We start from the raw sequence: 20,273 nt of genomic DNA, 5'->3' as shown, positions 1-20,273 counted from the left end.
AGATCAACAATCATATAAATTTCACGTATACAAAACCTAATTTTTTGTCATTCGATTGATCGTATAAAATTTTTATGAACACGGGTGAAGAAGTGAAGTCCTACTACATGACATTAATCTTGAGGCCTCCTTTGCCGTCTTGGGTAATTTATGACACGTGTGATATGAGTTATGACTTCACCCGTATTCATAAAAATTGTCTACGATCAACACGTGTCATAAATTACCCAAGGCGGCAAAGGAGGCCTCAAGATTGTACAAATTACACTAGGTAGCTGATTGTGACGGTCATTATTTAAAACTTAGCTTTGACAAGTTTTAGACACAAGAAACGAAACTGAATTACTTTTCATTTTTTCTATCTTTTAATTTGTCTTTTATTTGGAGAATCAGAAAAAAAGTTCCAAAATCAAGTATTCATTTGCAGAATGGTAAGAGAATAGAAGACAGCATAATCACCGGAGACAGACCATCAATACTAGCTAGAACTAAAAATTACTCCATTGTTCTAAAAGAAACAAACAACACAAGTACAGAATGACACTTGATATCTAGAAATGAAACTGATGCAGCTTCTAACATCTACATTTGAATTAGGAAATTAAAGAGACATGAAATAAGCTTAGCTCCTTCGCACGTTGTTTTTACAATTAGCGTTGTGGAGTAGGAGTAGCAAATTGGAGAAGGTGCTTGTCATTCTCAAAGACAGCCATTTCTTTTTCAGTCAAGTGAACGGACACATGTATTCCTCCATCATGAGTATTCATCAACGCAAAATACTTGCTTATCGAATGTCCTCCTAATCGTGCTCTACTAGGCTTCCCCCATCCAAAATCTAATTCTTGAAAAGGGTACTTACATAGACTAGTTGAAATATACACATCACAATCCCTTTGGTGGAATGTCCCTTTTCCCGTACTATTTGCATTTAGTATCTCGGAAACCCACTCATTATGTTCGTTGTTACGCGTAGTACTATTATTTTTGGACTTTCTTATATCAGCAACTATTTTTTGTCCAACTCGAGGTCTCCTTTATGAATTGGTGTGGAGAAGACGGTTAGACTATTCCCAATGGAGGTTGGTGGTAGTGGAGGTGAAGTAGTTTCTCGGATATTCATATACTGGACCAGCTGATGAGGGTTGGCTGAAGAAGCCGCGTTAGCAGCACATTTGTAAACAAGTGCATTGACAACCTCGTTCCTCGTGGGATGTTGTATTGCCTCAGATTCAACTAAGGCTTGGAGGGCACTTAGCTTCGAGGCAGAAAAATCAAAAGTCTTCTCTACACATTCTTGTTTTATTTTACTCACCGGGGAAACAAGAGGACCGTAATCAGATGGTGAAGGTATTATAGAATCCTGGACAAAGTATGGAGATAATAGGATATGGTTGGGATCGCGTGTTAAGGCGGCCCAGTCCCTTAAGAACCAGTAGACACTACATCCATCTCCCACCTTGTGTGACAAGCAAACACTGATTGCTATTCCTCCGCACTCAAAATGGCTAAGTTGGGCTGTGGCTAAAGCCCAACTAGGATGGACCAAACAGTCACGGGCCCAAGGTACACCTTGAGGAAATGTGGCTATATCCTTAATACTTGAATCCGAGTGATGAAGAACTTCATCCATTGGAGAACTAACTTGAACTTCAAAGTAGTCAGCCCCAGAATCATTACATTCCACAGTGGCATTATTTTTTAGGCGTCCTGCCCATGGATAGTAAGAAGCTAAAGTTTTTGAGAAAGAGATCTCTAGAAATTCAGATAAATTTTTAGGTCCATTCGGAATGGTATCTACTTGATGTTTGGGGTAGAATAATACCAAGGGTATATAATTGAGAGTGAAGGCTTGACCAGGAAGGCAAAGCTTGTGCAATAGTATTTCAGATGGGGTGGGAGAGAAAGGTTTGATGGTCTTCTTGGAAATTATTGATACCAATCCTGATTCCATCGCCATTTTCCCAATGACCCTCTTTGGTTTCTTATTTCTTTGCCTAAGTAGTTAACTAGCTAACTATTTATAAACAGACGAGCCTAAAACTACACGTACTGTAAGAATGGCTGAATGAAAAGAGCAAATTATATTTTGAGTACCAATAGTTGAGTTGTCTGACGACACATGCATGCGGACTTTTTAAATGATACTACATGCAATATGATGACCACAAAAAGAGAGTAGTGATGATGCAATATGATGACGACCATGATGTTGACAAAAGACCGGAAGTTTTGTTGTCTCGATCTGTACTAGGTACAGTAATAATAAAATAAAATGACAGGATGCAATCATACAATTAATTTATCGTACTAAATTTGTCCTGAGGATATGGACTAAATTTGTGAACTATGATATGATATATCCAACACCCGATGAGATGCCCCCAAACGATACGGGACACAATAAAGAAAGCCTAGAGAAGAAGAAATTTACATTGATTAAGTTATATTGAAGACTAAACTTGATTGATTAAATATACAAAGTATACTGATATGTTTTTCTGTCAACCTCAGCAATATAATTTTGTTACTATAAAACAGTGGTGGGTCTACTTTATTGGGATGACAATTAATTAAATAGGTCATTAGGTAATGGGAGAGTTTAAAATGGTGGGTAATAGATAAGTTCAATTTTTCAAAATAATATCTGTGTATATTTTAAATTGGAAAGTTAGTAGTGGGGTGTTGGTATGACTCGGACTGTTATTTTATAAAATTTATACCATACCATTCTTTCGGTTATTTATTTTTTATAATCAAAGTAGACTTTTCAAAACCGTCTCATCATCTCGGTTTCTCTTCAGTATCGGTAAGGTTCGGTTAATTTTCGGAATTAAAAAAAAAATGTAAAAGACACTAATAAAAGTTAGAACACGCTGCTATGTATACTTGTGTAGGACTTTGGCAAAAATTCTCTAGACATTTTTACTGGCTTAAAAGATGATGAATCAAGAAAACATGAAAGACAATAAGAATAGAGATTCATCCCACTATATTTTACGATAATGTAAAACAATGTTAAACAAAAAATATAATTTAGATCACACTTGCGGAAAGAAATCAATCAAGATGCATGAGACTCAAAAACTGAGTCTACTAAGATTATAAGTATACATCCAATAAGAGAAATTTAAATTATACGAGAAGAAAAATATCTACTAACTTGTAGCTTGCTACCCAAGATCATTGGATTACCTTATAATTAACTTACTAGTTACTACTCAAGATTCTAGAACTAATTTAGCTTCACCATAAGTAGTATATGTTTCAGTTTAAGATTTTGTACGTTAATTATGTTGTTAGCTTATAGTCTTTTCCATCACCCCGAATCTAAAGCAAAATTTTTATTATTATTATTTTAAAATTTAATATATAACATATATTTTACACATATATATTATTCGTTACGGTTCCGTATTTTTTTGGTTAATTTTTATAAGATAGAAAACCTATCTAATTATTCAGTACAGTTATAAATTTATATACAAATCATTGATTTTTTTAAAAGAAACCTAAAAATAGGTAAAAATATTGTTCAATACAGTTTAGTTCGATCAGTTAAGTCGGGTTTTAAAATTCAACTGACACCCTTAGTTAGCAGAGTAGTAATTAAAGATGCAACTTTGGTCTTAAACTGAGGAGAATAATATCCTTTTTTGTATGTCTTTTCCGTATTAGGAGTAATATACTATGAAGGGAGCCGGCTTCTATCCGGTGGCCAATCCCTTCATTCCCAGTTAGGCTTTCAATGTCTTATACATGTCTCATTTATAATTTAAGGGACACGATTTATTTGATTAACTAACCTTTAACCTAAAACTTAATTTTATTCTCTCTTTTTCGCGGTCTCTCCCTTGGCTGCCAGACAATCTACTTTCTCCCCTACCAAATCCCCCTAATCTCCCAAATCTTTGAAGCAAAGCATGAAGGCTGAAGCAGTGATAATCGGAGGGATGGGACAGTAATCCATGTAAATAATGATAGTAAAAAAAAATAATTAAAAAAAAAAATATATATATATATATATATATATATATTAATTGATACTTATTCTCTTTTTATTCATTTAGGAAATACTTGTACAGTGTACATTATTCTCTGTTTTGGCAATGATCAAAAGAACAAAATCACTTGGTGCAAAGTAGAAGTGTGTCATTGGGTCATGAAAACTTTTAAAGTTTATTTAAAGATATTGACATAAATCACTTGTTCAAAAGTAAATTTGTAGAAAGAAGTTTTAATAAAAATAATTGAAAGATTATGCAGAAATTTTCTCCGGTTATCTCTTCTTGGACAACTATTTAGTAAATGATCCTATTTTTATTTTTTTACTCCTCCGTCCAAAAAAAGATTGTCTCTTTTGATTTTAGCGCAAAGTTTAAGAAATAAAGGAAGACTTTTGAAATGTGTGGTCCAAAACAAGCCTTAGATATTTGTGTGGCTGTAAATCATCTCACAAAGTTAAATTATTTCTAAACATAAAAAGGAGATAATCTTTTTGAGACAGACTAACAAGGAATGGAGGACAATCTTTTTGGGACAAAGGGAGTACAATTTATGAACCTTTTAGACTACGGTCTAATGATTCCTTTTTAAATAAACTAAAAATCTTATGAAAAAACGTTAGATGATGGTGTTAATTTTAATTGTAAGGTGAAAAAGTATATGAACAAACGATAGAACCTAATGATGTCCGAAAATGGTAATTTGTAAGAACTATATTTGTACAACATTTAGATATCGGAACAAATCTAAAATAGTACTCCACCTTAAAAGGCAACTTTTGCGTAAATCACCAAGAAAATGCTGGAGGCCCAAAACAATTTGAGTCAACCTGAACATCATCTAAATAGGCCTATCCCTCCCTAATCCCCAATTTTCCGAATCCGCGACTTTTGTAGGACAAAAAAAAAAAATTGAACCAAACTAATACAAAAAAAAACATAAGTAGTTTTCACGCACTAATTTAGTGCGTGAAAGACCAAAAACTGCAAAAATAACGCTTTGACCTTTCACGCACAAAATTTGTGCGTGAAAGAGCAATGTTCCATAAACAATTTTGCACTAGTTATTTTTCTTCCTATTCCAAAAGTCATAAAAGAATTAGTTGTCCATATATTTATGGAAAATAATTTATAAACACTCGGTATTATACTAATCCAATTAATTATATATTCATGTGTACTTACATCTACTTAACACGAGTCCGGAACCAAAATGACTCAATAAAAAATCAAGTGAACCAAAATACCCCAACAAAAAAATACTGCACTAAAGATTTTTTTTTTTTTTTTTTGCATAGCGCAGTATTTTACTGCGCTATAGCTAGCACTAAAATTAAAAAAAAATTGGTAAACTTTTTTTTTTTTTTTTTTTTGGCAACACTTAGTAATCGGAGCCTACTTAGTGTTTTTCCATACTTTGACTAATGATTAGTCGTGTGTCAAGACTCAAACTTCAATATTTTATATAGAACTTTGATATTTTTTTTGCGTACAATAATGTAGGCTCAATACATCAAGGATACGTAGACATTCGGATCGTCATTTTAGGGGTTCAAAAGGTGCCCGAAGTAAGTTTTGTTTGAAAAAACTTAGTGTTTTTTTCATACTTTGACCAACGATTAGTCGTGTGTGAAGACGCTAAAACGTCAATATTTTATATAGAACCTCATATTTTTTTAAGCACAATAATGTAGGCTCAATACATCAAGGATACGTAGACGTTCGGATCGTCATTTTAGGGGTTCAAAGGTGCCGAAGTAAGTTTTGTTTGAAAAAACTTAGTGTTTTTTTCATACTTTTACCAACGATTAGTCGTGTGTCAAGACTCAAAACGTCAATATTTTATATAGAACACGATATTTTTTCTGCGTACAATGATGTAGGCTCAATACATCAAGAATACGTAGACGTTCGGATCGTCATTTTAGGGGTTCAAAAAGGTGCCCGAAGTAAGTTTTGTTTGAAAAAAACTTAGTATTTTTTTTCATACTTTGACCAACGATTAGTCGTGTGTCAAGACTCAAATATCGAGTTCGGACTCGTGTTAAATAGACACACGACTAATCGTTAGTCAAAGTATGAAAAAAACACTAAGTTTTTTCAAACAAAACTTACTTCGCACCTTTTGAACCCCTAAATGACGATCCGAACGTCTACATATTCTTGATGTATCGAGCCTACATCATTATGCCTTAAAAAACATTAGGCTCTATATAAAATATTGACGTTTAAGTCTTGACACATGACTAATCGTTGGTAAAAGTATGGAAAAAACACTAAGTTTTTTCAAACAAAACTTACTTCGGCACCTTTTGAACCCCTAAAATGACGATCCGAACGTCTACGTATCCTTGATGTATTGAGCCTACATTATTGTATGCGAGAAAAAAAATGAGGTTCTATATAAAATATTGACGTTTAGTCTTGACACACGACTAATCGTTGGTCAAAGTATGGAAAAAACACTTAGTTTTTCAAACAAAACTTACTTCGGCACCTTTTGAACCCCTAAAATGACGATCCAAACGTCTACGTATCCTTGATGTATTGAGCCTACATTATTGTACGAAAAAAATATCGAGTTCTATATAAAATATTGAAGTTTTAGTCTTGACACACGACTAATCATTAGTCAAAGTATGGAAAAAACACTAAGTAGGCTCCGATTACTAAGTGTTGCCAAAAAAAAAAAAGTTTACCAAATTTTTTTTATTTTAGTGCTAGCTATAGCGCGTTAAAATCTTTACGCTATGCAAAAAAAAAAAAAAAAAAAAAAATCTTTAGTGCGGTAAAATCTTTGCGCTAAAGAAAGTTTTGTAACTTTTTTTTTTTGGGGTATTTTAGGTTCACTTGGTTTTTTATTAGTCATTTTGGTTCGGTTTCGTGTTAAGTAGATGTAAGTACACATGAATATATAATTAATTGGATTAGTAAAATACCGAGTGTTTATAAATTATTTTCCATAAATATATGGACAACTAATTCTCTTATGACTTTTGGAATAGGAAGAAAAATAACTAGTGCAAAATTGTTTATGGAACATTGCTCTTTCACGCACAAATTTTGTGCGTGAAAGGCCAAACTGTTAAAATTTCAGTTTGGTCCTTTCACGCACTAAATTAGTGCGTGAAAACTACTTATGTTTTTTTTTTTTTTTGTATTAGTTTAGTTCAACTTTTTTTTTGTCCTACAAAAGTCGCGGATTCCAATTTTCCAGCGACCCACTGAAGAAGTAAATGCACCGGGATTTGCACGATTGTACTTGTTCGGAGGTGGTCTTTAATTTTTGTCCCTCAAATTATTTGTCTTTAATTTTTATCCTTAGCTTAAAATACCTAGAGGTCTGGGTTCAAATCCCGACTCAATTCCAAAAAAAAAAAAAAAAAAAAAAAAAGTAAGGCAGAGTTTTGTAGTAAAATAGATCTATTCGGGCAAAAGTTAAGTTTGAAGGCCAAGCTTTTGCCTTGCAAAGTAAAAAAAAAAAAAAAATGGCCTAATGCAGACTTTTGCCCGAATAGGCCTACTTTGCTACAAAACTTTACTTGACAAATTATTATTTTTTACTGAGCGAAAGTTAGAACACAGAATCTTGAAATTTTTCGCTTTTTTTTTTTAAGCGAAGAGCAAAAATTAAAGACAACGCTTTTGAATGACAATCCGTGCAAAAAAATGATTGCACGGTTTCCTCTTCAAATGGACTGGTCTTTAATTTTTGTCCTTCAAATGGGCTGGTCTTTAATTTTTGCCTTTTAAAATCAAATTTATGTCTAACTTATAAATTATTTAAGGTCACTAGCATAATTTGCAGATATTATTATGGGAAACTTCGGCCTCTCTCGATTTTGAAGGATAAAAATTAAATACCAGCCCATTTGAAGGACAAAAATTAAAGACCAGCACAAAATAGGGACAAAAGTGCAAATGACCCAAACTTGATTACTTTTCTGAAGAGATATAAAATGGCGAACGAAAATTACAGTTAGGGTTTCTCCTGTCATCTTCTTTTGTCAAGCTCTCCGTCACAAGTTTGAGGACCTCCATTAACAACTATGGTACGCTATTTTCTGTTTATTAAACATGATTTGAAGTTTATGAATTCTGAACTTGCCACCGAACCCATAACTTGTTTTAGTTACCGGGTTCACCTTTAATTATTGATACATATTGGATAGATTTTCTAATACAAATACAAGGGCTAAGCAGTTTATCCGAACGCGTACTTAATATTGTAGCTCCACCCCTGGTTGTATGCCCAGTGCTTTTATGCCTCACCCCTTTCGGTTGTTAGGTCTTGAATCAATTTTTCTGCTTTCTAAAGAAGATCCGAAAACTAACTGTGTAGAGTTGGATGAGAAGAGTAATGGTTGACCAACCTAATCAGTTAGCTACTTTGGATATGCCATATTGGGGTATACAACAGCAACAACATATCTAGTGTAATCCGATAAGTGGGGTGTGGGAAGGGTAGAGTGTACGCAGGCCTTATTCCTACTTTGGCAGGTAGAGAGGTTGTTTCTGATTGACCTGCAGCTCAAGTAAAGCAGACGCACAGCGATTAAATAAACATAAGCAGTAATAATAGCAGGACAGTATGAAAACTGAAGCAGGAGAGACAACGAGCGGTTATAAGAATAAGAAATACGAGAATAATAAAATAATAAAAAGATGAAAATAATACTAATCCTACAGGTAAAGAAAAGCAAACTCGTATCTACGTACTCCTAGCCTTCTACCCTATTCCTCGACCTCCACGCCCTCCTATCTAGGGGTATGTAGTCTCTTATCTTTCGTCTTTGAATTGGCTTTGTTGGAATTATGTTTGAATTATTATGCAATTTTTCAAGATTGAGAAAAGATGACTTAATAAGGGAAAATATAGAATTGAACCATGTATACATGAACAGTGTTGTATCAAAACAAAACAAAAAAAGTATATATGAACAGTGTCAGGTGGAAGAATGTATTGAGACATTGCAAACAGTATCATGTGCATGACATAGATCCTTTTGCATTGTTGCCTTGTTTTCTCAAATGTTACATCCAAACCTGTTAGATTGCTTGGATTGGGAGGTCAAATATTACATGTTAGACCTAGTTGAGCTACTGTAGATAGCATTATGTTCATTTTTTTTCTCTAAGTAATCCATTTCAAAGCTATTCTATGTGAATTGTAAAGCTGATAACCTTTTGCTGCAGACCAAGAGGACGAAGAAGGCTGGAATAGTTGGCAAGTATGGTATGTACTAACTATGCACTATCGTTCCTTATATTACCTCATTTTTTCTGTATGACCATCTTGATTTTTATGAAGACTCATGCACTTCTAAATGTAAGTTCACGTCAATCACAAGCGAGTGATTTTTTGATTGGGGGCCCCTAAAGCACATGTAGGATAAGCAGGTGCTTCAGGAGACGGTATAAAAGTGGGTCCGGTCCAAGAAAGATAACTCTCAACAAAGAAAACGAAGCTAGAACTAATCAAGATCAATAGAAAGCTAGGAATCTATTGACAAAGTTCATGCCAGGGCGATCTCACAAGATAGGGCTATGCTTGACAGTTTATGTTACTGAGCCATTGGGGACATTTTGATAACTTTAAGAATCAGCGGTGCTTATATGAACTTGCTTTAGTCATAGATTCCCACTCTTATGGCTAAAATGATAGGGGCGAGTTTTATGAAAAGCTATATCTTCATATCTTCCTTTGATATAAGAGAATCTAGCATTTCTTTTGAAGTTGAACAAAAGTTATGTGCTTTTATTTGTTGACAGAGTTGTATTCCTGACTGATTTGCTGTCTATTTTCAGGTACCCGTTATGGTGCCAGTCTGCGAAAGCAGATTAAGAAGATGGAGGTTAGCCAGCATAGCAAGTATTTCTGTGAGTTTTGTGGGAAGGTATATGATTTTCTGGTTTAAGGATGTGATATTTGCTATCCTTGTGCTGCATTTCTTCATTTCCATTCTATATTTGCAATTTATTTATATGTTTTGACATCGTGCTGGTTGCCTGATATATCTTATTATGTTCAGTATGCAGTGAAGAGAAAGGCAGTAGGGATATGGGGCTGCAAAGATTGTGGCAAAGTCAAAGCAGGCGGTGCTTATACTTTGAAGTAATTACTCTTACAATGTGTCCTTATTTTGCCTTTCGTTTGATTGCGAACTAATTCTACTTTCCTCTGTAATAGTACTGCAAGTGCTGTCACAGTTAGGAGCACAATCCGAAGACTGAGGGAGCAAACTGAGAGTTAGAGCACGTGTTAGTTTTCATGGCAAATTTTGGGGTCTCAAGATCAGAGTTCGTTTTCCTCTTTGTGGACATTTTGATGGTTGTAAACCAGCTCAAGTTGTCATTGGTCTACTGTATGGAGAAACCTAGTTTAACTCGAGATGATTTCTGCAATTGTTGCACTCAAGTTTATAGCCAGATGCCTTAAATATGGTTAATCTTATTTTGCTGTTTTGGTTGCGATGCACCGGTCAACTTCAATCTGATGTACCAATATAAGTTTCTAGAGTGGTAAAGACAAAATTAATCTCATTATCTCTCCATTTTAAGGAAAGATCTAACATCTTCAGAATCCACTCCCAATTTCAAAAGGTCGGCACGCAACACGACTATAGATAATATCAAAAGTTACCCAGTGCTCTGACAATGATAACTTAAAGATGCATATATCTAAAGAGAACTCCATCAGAATATAATAATGTGTTATTTTTGTACTTCATTGGACTTGGTTCACACAAATACAATAATCAGGAGTCAGCGTCGCCCACATATTGAATGTATTTTCTTGACTCACTGCTTTGAGAGCAAAAGCTTTTATGGTTTAAACCTGAACTATTTAGTGTGCTCAAACGACTTATCAAAGTAAAGTTACTTAATATTACTGACTTGTTAGATCCCTTATAAACTAAGCCTAAACAATTTACGTCCAATTTTATGATATGTTGCTGACAAATCCTTAGCCTGGTGAACGACTGGAAGCTGAGCAAGAGACCTTCAATTCCCACTTATCTAAGGACTCTCTACTAGTGCGCGCTATAGAATTTGCAACCATCCAAGCTTGATATTTTTTATAAATGACATTTGAAATATATCCGTTCAAGCTTTGACCAACAGTGATCTGTTTTCCCTACCAGACATACAGTATTTGAATCTTTTAATGCTGCGTTCTGCCCTCTAAACTCAACTTTCGGCGACTCAAACTACTAGAAAAGCAAGGAAGTTTTATAGCTGAAATCTTTTCGACTTTTAATGATTGACGAATCTGCTATTTGAGCTTTCAAGCTCGGTGGTTAACGAATCTATCCCTCTCTCCACTTAAATACCAAAGTCCCACAAGGCTGAAATATGACTTAATCTCAGGCCGATTCTCAGCCACAAAGCGAAAAGGTTAACTATTTATCAACACAAGATCCTTCACCCAGCAAAATTATGTACTGGCAGAAGTCAAAGGGGAAACTAAAGAAAAGGCTTTTATAGACACACATCATGTATTCAAGAGGGCATAGTGACAGTAAGGGCAACAGATATCTGAAGGAGACTCCCTAACAAAAATGCACATGATCAATGGTGAAACCACAGGACGGAAAAGTCAACTGTACATACCATGTACGAATGTCATATGCAAGTTATGATGCTTGGATGTAATTGACATAAAACCCAGGCAACAAAAGATTTTGTAACGAAGACTTGTGAGGTTTTCACAGGGAAAAAAGGCACGAACTGTCGCATGGAAAGTATCTTCATACATAAAAGGAGCTCAAGTTAATTTGTTATCACGCAGCATCTTCAAAAGCCTGTATGAGAATAAAACCTATAACAGAACCTTACAATTCTAGATGTGCTATTAGAGGTATTACCTCTCCTAGCACATTAATAAAGAAAACACCACCAGTAGGTAACTACCAGGATCACGGCTTGTGGACCTTGAAACCAAACACTCTGGGAACATAGCTCTGAGAAATCTTCTGTGGCTTGAGGTGTCCATAAGTCATCAAGAACAAGTGCGGAAATGTGGTTCCAAAGTAAGCTCCATCAATATCTTTGGCACAATAAAGGAAATGCAAAAGCGAATTAGGTATAGATGCAAAAATGGAAGGAGAATCTAAAATCTCATCCCCGTCTTGCTTGGGGGAAAATGTCTATATGTGTCGATAGATTCAACAGCGTTTACAGATTGACCCCTCTTCAAATCTATCCACCCATCCACTTTGACGTTTTTTTTTTTAAAAAAAAAAAAGAAGAAGAAGAAGAAGAAGGCGGGGGGGTTTTGTGTGGGCAAAGACACTGCTTACTCTGGGATTTTCCAGTACAGAAGATGCTGCTAACAACTATATGCCTCAATTCCAAACAAGTTCGGTTAACTATATGAATCTTCACTGACAGGGCAACTCCATTAAGCTCATATCCGGACAATATAACACGAAAAAAAATATAGAAGTTCTCTACATCTCTGACATGACTAAGACTCCATAAAAGCTAACATGACCAAAAGTGCTGCTAACTCTTGAGGTAAATTCAACATCCCAATTTTCCGGGAACACTTGCATCCTCTAAAACTTTCACTACGAGATGAAAGCTGCAACCTCAATTCAAGGTAGGGAGATACAAGACATGGTTCTACTGGACCCACCTTCTGAACCTTAAAGAAAAAGACAGGCATCTTATTTCTTTTTTGAATTTGTAAATAGCAAATGACAGGCATATCAAGAAAAAGGAACTAGATGCAGGAAAAAATGAGGGAAGGATAAAGGAATACGCCAATCATTTAATCTTCTTGTGGTAGGTGAGATGTACAAGTCGTACCACATTCCGGTGTCTCACTTCTTATATCTCAGAGGTCAAGTTCCTAGTTCTACACATTTCAGATGAATGCGAAAAGGCAAGATGAGGTAATGCAGACAGTATGTTGCTGGTTGAATTAGAAATAACAAAAATGAACAAAAAGGATACTCTCATGATATCTTGACCGAGGTGTATACACATCTTCACATCGAGGACAGTATATATTCACCCTGCTTTGTCGAGGAATGTCCGACTGACCAACGGGGAGGCATGGTTGTCCACAGCAGTAAACTCTTGGACATCTCCCAAACTCAGCATTCTTGTACTTCTCCAACTGAAAAGACGAGATACCTTTCAATTATAGCTATGACCGCATATAATTTTCAATGATACAAAAAATTCTTACCATTGCAGCGAGTCCCTTTGTTGTCAATATGTAGCGGGCATGTATCAGACCATAAAGCATCTCTGCTGCTGATTCAACTAGTTCATTCTGTTCTTCTGTAAACATATCACCTACACATTTCAGGCATTCTCATCGATCATAGGACCTTTGAGAAACTACCACAAGATAACAGGCAAAGGACCTTTTAATCCTATCGGTGTAAACCTGACTTTTATTATGGCATGGAGAAATATTTCTCAGATCAAGTTAAGAACACCTATCTAAATTACTACAATCTTATATAGAGAAAAATCTTCAAAATTACGATAGTTGTAAATAAAAGGCCAAAGGTCTCCTGTAAGATACATTACATACCAATCACAAAGTCCCACTCTAAACAGCACTTCATATCCAAAATAAGATGTTTACTTTCAATAAATTGGAAACAGATCCAATGCTAATACCGCTTCTTCCACTGGTAGGTTGGTTTTCATTTGGCAAATTTATCACAAGATCATAAAATTATAATGGAAGCTAACCCAGAAAAAACAGTCTTCATTTTCAGTACATCATGCTCGGGAGCTATTTTAATTTGAACAGTCACCAAGGCGACCTCTACATGCTAGATAATTTATAAAAAATCCCCTTCCTCTCTGGTGTCCTTAAAAACTCACAAGTATAAGATATGATATCTTCAAACTAGCAAAGCATATGAGCCCATGCTAGTACAGCAAGAATAATACACATGGCAAACTAATAGAACAATCATCCTATGAGTGAAGATTATAATGTACGCTTGTAAGACAGATTATTAAGACATTCCACCTGAGAGAGTAGTAAATATCAGCACATTATTATTAGATCCATAACACAAAACAAATCGCTATAAATGCCAAACCAGTTGTAATATGGTCCGTCTAATTTTTCATTAACTACAAATGCTATTGACTTATTTGACTAAGAGAACAGAGAGGAACAGATCAGGCCAATCTCAGTTATTGGGCAATCATGACAGCAATAGAAACCTTAAGAGTGACTCAGACGTGCAATCACAGCATATAACAGAAAGAACTGCTCACAATATGGAAAGACAAAACTCACCATGAGAAGATTCGACATCTAGAATCAGATCAAGTGCGTAATCATAATACGGTACGAGGCTGCTTAGACCGCAAAGGTTAAAGTCATCTTGGATGTAGTCATCATCAACTTCACAGAAGAACTCATTTCCACGTAGACCACAGTACCATGAGATCCATGAAGTGTCTTCTCCATCAGAACCACTAATATCTGACGCCTCACTGTCGGTTTCAGATTCTGTTGCAAATGGGAAACATAAGCAAAAACTTCAACAATAAGATTTAGCTTCATAATTGGAGAAATCAACTGTAACTGCTTCACAGAGCTCATAATTACAATTTATAAGTTACGAATCCCCATTTCCTAATAGCTTATGCATTACAATTAATTATCCAACAGCAAGATTATAACCTGATTATCCGAATAACTAACATTTATGGATGTCCAATTTAAACGTCTCGGCTAGAAAGTTCCACATTTGCTCTGTAACATAACATTTTTGCCTTGAAAGCAGCATTATCAAAACTTGACCAAAATACAGATGATTCATTCCGCTGACCCCAACTAATTTGGATTAAAACCTAGTTGATAGATTGGCTGGTCAAAACAAGCCAATTACAACAACAACAACAAACATACCCAGTGTAATCTCACAAAGTGGGGGCTGGGGAGGGTAGAGTGTACGCAAACCTTACCCCTACCTCGTGGAGATAGAGAGGCTGTTTCCGAAAAACCTCGGCTCAAGTGCCGCAAATCAAAGTAGCTATGAAAATGGAAAGGCGGCAGGTGAAGAAAACAAGGCAACTAATAAGGAAACAAGCCAATTAAAAGTTTTCACATTATCCCACGTTTCTTTATCGTATTATAACCAATTTTAAATACTAAAAAAGGATTAGTTTTGATTTAAAGAGTTCTCGCATGAGGAACAAACTATCCAAGATATTATAATTGTGTTAAATTATAGGGAAAATGGTGAAATTTACCCCTCCACTTCCAAAAATAGTTTGCATTTAACCTCCGTTATGCTTTTCGAACAAATTTGCTCTCGCTGTTAGCCTTTTGTTCCAATATACCCCTTGCCCCAACGGAGCCAAGGGTACGGAAAAGTATAGGGGTAAATTTGGCCCTCTTCTGAAGTACAGGGATAAATTTTCTCTCTTAGGCATAATTTGGCCCTCTTCACATAAAATTCTTGAGATGACTTACTTTAGCTACGTTTCAAATTAGTTAGCTTCAACTCTAGATAACATAATCTAAATTAAATATTGATCGAACGTTATGGATCGCAGCGAGGGCCAAATCTAAGATAACAATATCTAAGAGAGCAACTTTAGTCCCTGTACTTACAGAACAGGACCAAATTTACCCCTATACTTTGTCTGTACATTTGGGGAGGGTAGGGCTAGGGTATATTTGAACAAAAGGCTAACGGCGAGGGCAAATTTGTTCGAAAATGTAAATTAATTTTGAAAGTAGAGGGGTAAATTTGACCATTTTCCCCAAATCTTATCATTTTCGTTATTATTATTGTTCTTTTATCTTTTTAGCCGAGAGCATGTAAAGGAAGGAATGGATGAGAATTGACAACTCCGAGTAAACAAAGCAAAAGCCCATCTGGCCGATCTCAAGCTGGATGACAAGGCAAACCAACCCTCCAAAGCAGCAAACCTTGCACCTAGGTCACATGGTCCAAGTGCTTACTAGCGAGCTCTCAATATCTTTCTGGATGTGCTGTACTTTTGAGATGTATTTCTCCGTTTAGTATATGTTGTCCCCATTAAAAATTAGAAATAATATCTTTGCATCTGGAGTACCTTGACTAGTGGAAATTGGGAAGACGACGAGTTTTTTTTCTTTTTTGATGAAGCAATAATATATTTCATTGTTGGCATCAAGAAGATGCAGAAATTCACAAAATGGTAGAAAGCAAAAAACTTTGTTAGCGGCGTTACATCAAAAAAGTATGCTAGTGTCAGGGAGCTAACCAAGTTCAAAAAGATATCTGGAGAATCTACAGGGGAAGTGTCATTTCTACATCAAAACATAGGAGACGAGGTTTTCTTGACATCCCTTTTTCTCTTTAAATTTAAAAAAGCGAACAAGTCTAGTTGAGCATATAGCCAAAGAGAATTAGGGTGGGAAGTCGGCCAAGAAATAAGCCCCATCAGTTGGCTAATTGGAGCAACAAATGCACAAATGTGATCCTCTCCAATGTTCATTGAATGAATACATTTCTCGGGCTTTTGGCTAAGATCAAGTGTAATCTCCAATGTTCATTAATTAACTGTCAATACGAGTTACCAACTATTTAGCTCTCAGATTGATCATCCTCTTGAATCGGAATATCCTAAGGTTAAATACCACACTAAACACGAGGGTCCTCTATGAGGGCCTTATGTTTTTATTTTATTTTTTCATTTTTTTGGATAAGTCCTACATCAGGGCCTTAATTCTAACCCTCTAGCATAATGAATCATGAAAAGTCCAACAAGAGCAATGAGATACAAAACAACTGGCATGTCTTAGCCTCATTCAACCTCATCCATGATCCACCACCCTAGGAAGTAACCAAAGAAGAAAAGAGAAAAAAAAAAATGAAGACTCGCCTGAGTTGTTTCACTGATTATAGCTAAACGGATCTACTAAGCCTCAAAAAATTTCATCCTCGAAGATTTGTCTGAGTTGTTTCATTGATTATAAGCTTATTGTTATATGCATATCATCTATGTAAAAACCAGTAAAACTTCCGTTTCATCAATATCTCACAAGTGGATAGGTTTTTTTTTTTTTTTGAAACTGGTAACTGTAAAGTGGATAGGTAATATTGCAATGATACCATCCTTTTGTTCCCAGTAAGTCTCTAACATGGTGAACTAACGCTCTACCAATTAATTCGAAAAAAGCTTATGCTATTGCAAGAACTCTCTCCTTTCTGTTTTCTAGTCATTCCGAGAGTTCAGACCTTAAAAAGATTAAGGGGACGTGTTTGCCCTAAAGTTATAATAATAACAAGACTAGACTTGAATCAACATGCAGCCACATGAAGCTTTAATACGCCACGGTCATCTTCAATACCTAAATGCAAACACTTGTAAACTCCCGAACTTCAAATCAAGCCTTGAAATGTAATTCCGATCATAATTACTCCTTGAAATGTAATTCTGATCATAATTACTCTTCCTATTTGATCTCCATGACCATCAAAGTAACTTTCAAATTGACCAGCCAAAAATCAACCTCTAAAAGTTAAAAACTTTAAATAGCTAGAACTAACAAGCATCACACATGAAGAAAAAAAAGAAGGCAACAACCAACATAATATACAAATACAATTTATCAACACGTATTACGTATCCTTTGTTGCAACTAATGTGATGATGTTTCCCTTCCATTTGGGGACGTCTATTACTCCATTTTTACACAACTTTCAGAATTCAAATTCCTTGAACTATCCAAATGTTAAAACCTTGACGTGATATACTCCCTATTGAACTATTCAACCATCACTTTGACATTTTCTTCCATTATCACTTAAGAATAAATTCTTCCACTATCACCAATACTATTTGCATACATACATGTGCTTGCGTATGAGTTAAATAAACATTTTAAACTCCGTGCTAGTCATTTACCATTATAGAACGAGCATAAATGTTGGCTGACCAAAATAGCCTTAAAATATTGAACATATTACTATTAGTAAAAGGATATTACTAATTACTAATCCTATTTCTATTGAACAATGAACTACCTCCCTTACTATTACTACTAACGTTATTAATTACTAATCCTATTTCTATTGAGCTACCTAACAGAACGTCTATTACTAACTAATCCTCCGGCGAAAAATTACAACTTAATTATTTGTTTTGAAATGTATATTGATTCAAAACACTTCTCTTTCATCAATGTTATTACATTAATTGCGTTTATATATAGCAACTCTTTCTTTTATACAATTGTTCAATATAATTGAGATGGTATTATCATGCAACGCACGTTCGCAGAAACTAATGGAAAATAATAATGAGTGTATGCAAATATATTACCATCAGAGCACTTATTATTATTATTATTATTATCAGGTGGAGGAGGAGCAGCAGAGTTTCCCTTGGATTTGTTGGAGGATAAGGCATTAAATCGGTGATCCTTATTAGTAGGCCTAACAGCAGCAGCAGTAGTAGTGGATGTAGAAGGAGAAGAGCGCTCCAAATGCTTATCCAAAGCTTCATTTATTAATCTCTTCCTTTCACCACCACCACGTCCCACCATCTCCGTCTTCGATCCAACTCCAGCTCCAACCCTTCTTTCTTTGTACATATCTTCTCTCTCCTCACCTTTTACCCTACCGCTTCGATGTAAGACAAATTTAGGGTTTATGCTGGGGGATTTTGAAGGGAGATAGGAAGGTTATCCCATTTTTCTCTCTCTCTGTCTCTCTAATTTGAGGTTATTTTTTTTCGAGAGAGAAAAAAGAGGGAATTGGTGGTGGCCGGAGAAGGTGAATAATTAAAGACCGGCGGGAAGAGCTTAGGCGATATTTTCGGGATGGGTAATGCCTAGTGTATTGTCCGCTTGGACAATTTATCTTGCTGTGCTTGTATACGTGGTTTTTTGTCACTGCTTACTTCACTAGGGACTATGCTCTAGTTTTTTTTTTTTTTTTTTTTGATGTCAATTTGGGCAAATTAAGTAAAAACTTTGGTTTTAAATTAAAGATTTATATTAAAATGTTATTTAATCGGTTTTGACTTTGGAGGGTGTAGCGATTAGAGTTAGGGTAGAAAATAAATAGTATTTCTTTCCTGAAATTAATATTATTTCTTATGATTTTAAATTAAAGATAAGGATAATGTATTAAAATGTTATTTAAAAAGGGGGCCCAAAAAGGAAAGTAAGGCAAACAGTCCTTTGGAATTAAGTTGGATTCCCCCCTCCCCGCTGAACACGCTATGGGTATGAAGTTTGAAATTGGGGAATAAGGGGATCGATTATTTAGTTGGGTCGGGTTTAAAAAATGATTTCGGGTTAAAGGACGAGAGGGGTATTTTTATCAAACATAAGTTTGGACGTATTTTTTACTTTCCTTACTCAAATTGTACTAGCTCGGTTTTAATATTAATATTTTGAATCTTATGATTTTAAATTAAAGATATGGATGATGTATCAAAATGTCATTTAATCTTCTTATTTTTCATTATTTTTATTACTTCTTATTTTTATTCAACATATTTCTTTAGCTTCGATTATGTTATTATCTTGCTGTTGTTTCTGCCTCTTTTTAGCCTTCTTTGAGGCGAGGGTCTGTCGGAAACAACTTATCTAGGGTCCGTCGGAAACAATTTCTCTATCTTATTAAGATAGGGGTAAGGTCGCGCATATCTTTTCCTCCTCGGACCCGTTTTGTGGGATGTCCTTTTGGGTATGTTGTTGTTGACGTCTTAAACGTGGCAGGTCGAAAGTTGAAATTGTTAAAATTGCCAAAAAAGAAAAGAGACATTCTTTATAAAACAGACTAAAAAGAAAAGTAAGACAAATAACTTGAAACAAAGAGAGTATTATCTTATAGCCTTTGGAATTAATTTCAGGGATTAAAATTGATTGCCCCCCCCCCCCCACCCCCAACCCAAAAAAAAAAACCCATTTTATTTTCTTTGAATCAGAGAGCACTAGCAATTGAAATTTGTTATAAAAATAATAATAAAAGTACTCGACAACAAAAGATATAGCCAAAGAAGCTGGGGCAGGGGATATTTTGTTGCTCTTTTCAATTGATATATAAATGAACTGAAATGACTTTCTATTTATAGAGGAAAAGAAGCTGCTCCGAGGCTTTTCAGAAGCTGCTGGCAAGCTGCTGCTTGAGCTACTTGTAAGTTGTCTGCTTGATTGCAAGCCTGAGAAAGCTTATCAGTTGACTGTGTATTTGAATAGATATCCATAATACGGTGTATTTATAACACTCCCCCTTGGATGTTCATTAATAGATTTGTGCCTCATTAAAACCTTACTAG

The 20,273-nt window shown here is 35.2% G+C and overlaps 3 protein-coding genes across 4 annotated transcripts; 1 reads left to right on the top strand and 2 right to left on the bottom strand.

The window, feature by feature from the left end:
• Positions 1-1,006: 1,006 nt before the first annotated feature.
• On the bottom strand, positions 1,007-1,957 carry LOC132031592 (acyltransferase Pun1-like). Its single transcript, XM_059421566.1, has one exon. It carries the CDS (start codon positions 1,955-1,957, stop codon positions 1,007-1,009), a length of 951 nt encoding a protein of 316 aa, XP_059277549.1.
• A 5,944-nt stretch (positions 1,958-7,901) lies between these two features.
• LOC132029686 (large ribosomal subunit protein eL43) lies at positions 7,902-10,443 on the top strand. Its single transcript, XM_059419005.1, has 5 exons — positions 7,902-8,053; positions 9,198-9,237; positions 9,810-9,898; positions 10,034-10,116; positions 10,192-10,443. The coding sequence occupies exons 1-5, from the start codon at positions 8,051-8,053 to the stop codon at positions 10,253-10,255; spliced, it is 279 nt and encodes a 92-aa protein (XP_059274988.1). The 5' UTR covers positions 7,902-8,050; the 3' UTR covers positions 10,256-10,443.
• A 1,294-nt stretch (positions 10,444-11,737) lies between these two features.
• Positions 11,738-18,692, bottom strand: LOC132029684 (casein kinase II subunit beta-3-like). 2 transcript variants are annotated; one of them, XM_059419002.1, is made up of 5 exons: positions 18,309-18,692; positions 14,281-14,496; positions 13,201-13,310; positions 12,963-13,128; positions 11,738-12,051 (listed from the first exon to the last, which is right to left on the bottom strand). In XM_059419002.1, exons 1-5 carry the CDS (start codon positions 18,577-18,579, stop codon positions 11,921-11,923), a joined length of 894 nt encoding a protein of 297 aa, XP_059274985.1. In that variant the 5' UTR covers positions 18,580-18,692; the 3' UTR covers positions 11,738-11,920. The 2 variants fall into 2 exon arrangements, with proteins under 2 accessions (XP_059274985.1, XP_059274986.1); XM_059419003.1 differs by having other exon boundaries at positions 13,201-13,295.
• Between the last annotated feature and the right edge of the window lie 1,581 nt (positions 18,693-20,273).

The sequence above is a fragment of the Lycium ferocissimum genome, chromosome 9, assembly GCF_029784015.1.
Source record: "Lycium ferocissimum isolate CSIRO_LF1 chromosome 9, AGI_CSIRO_Lferr_CH_V1, whole genome shotgun sequence".
Classification (NCBI taxonomy): domain Eukaryota; kingdom Viridiplantae; phylum Streptophyta; class Magnoliopsida; order Solanales; family Solanaceae; genus Lycium; species Lycium ferocissimum.
Note: the sequence above shows the minus strand (reverse complement) of the source record. Positions and strands in the feature narration are given on the sequence as shown.

Excerpts from the sequence above, each read along its gene's own strand:
- LOC132029686 (XM_059419005.1), top strand. Across the intron at positions 9,238-9,809 it reads TGGAATAGTTGGCAAGTATG|GTACCCGTTATGGTGCCAGT; the intron begins GTATGTACTAAC and ends GTCTATTTTCAG. Across the intron at positions 10,117-10,191 it reads GGCGGTGCTTATACTTTGAA|TACTGCAAGTGCTGTCACAG; the intron begins GTAATTACTCTT and ends CCTCTGTAATAG.
- LOC132029684 (XM_059419002.1), bottom strand. The coding sequence starts at position 18,579 with ATGTACAAAGAAAGAAGGGTTGGAGCTGGAGTTGGATCGAAGACGGAG. Across the intron at positions 13,311-14,280 it reads AGATGTCGAATCTTCTCATG|GTGATATGTTTACAGAAGAA; the intron begins GTGAGTTTTGTC and ends TGAAATGTGTAG. Across the intron at positions 12,052-12,962 it reads TCGGTCAAGATATCATGAGA|ATATTGATGGAGCTTACTTT; the intron begins GTATCCTTTTTG and ends ATTGTGCCAAAG.
- LOC132031592 (XM_059421566.1), bottom strand. The coding sequence starts at position 1,957 with ATGGCGATGGAATCAGGATTGGTATCAATAATTTCCAAGAAGACCATC.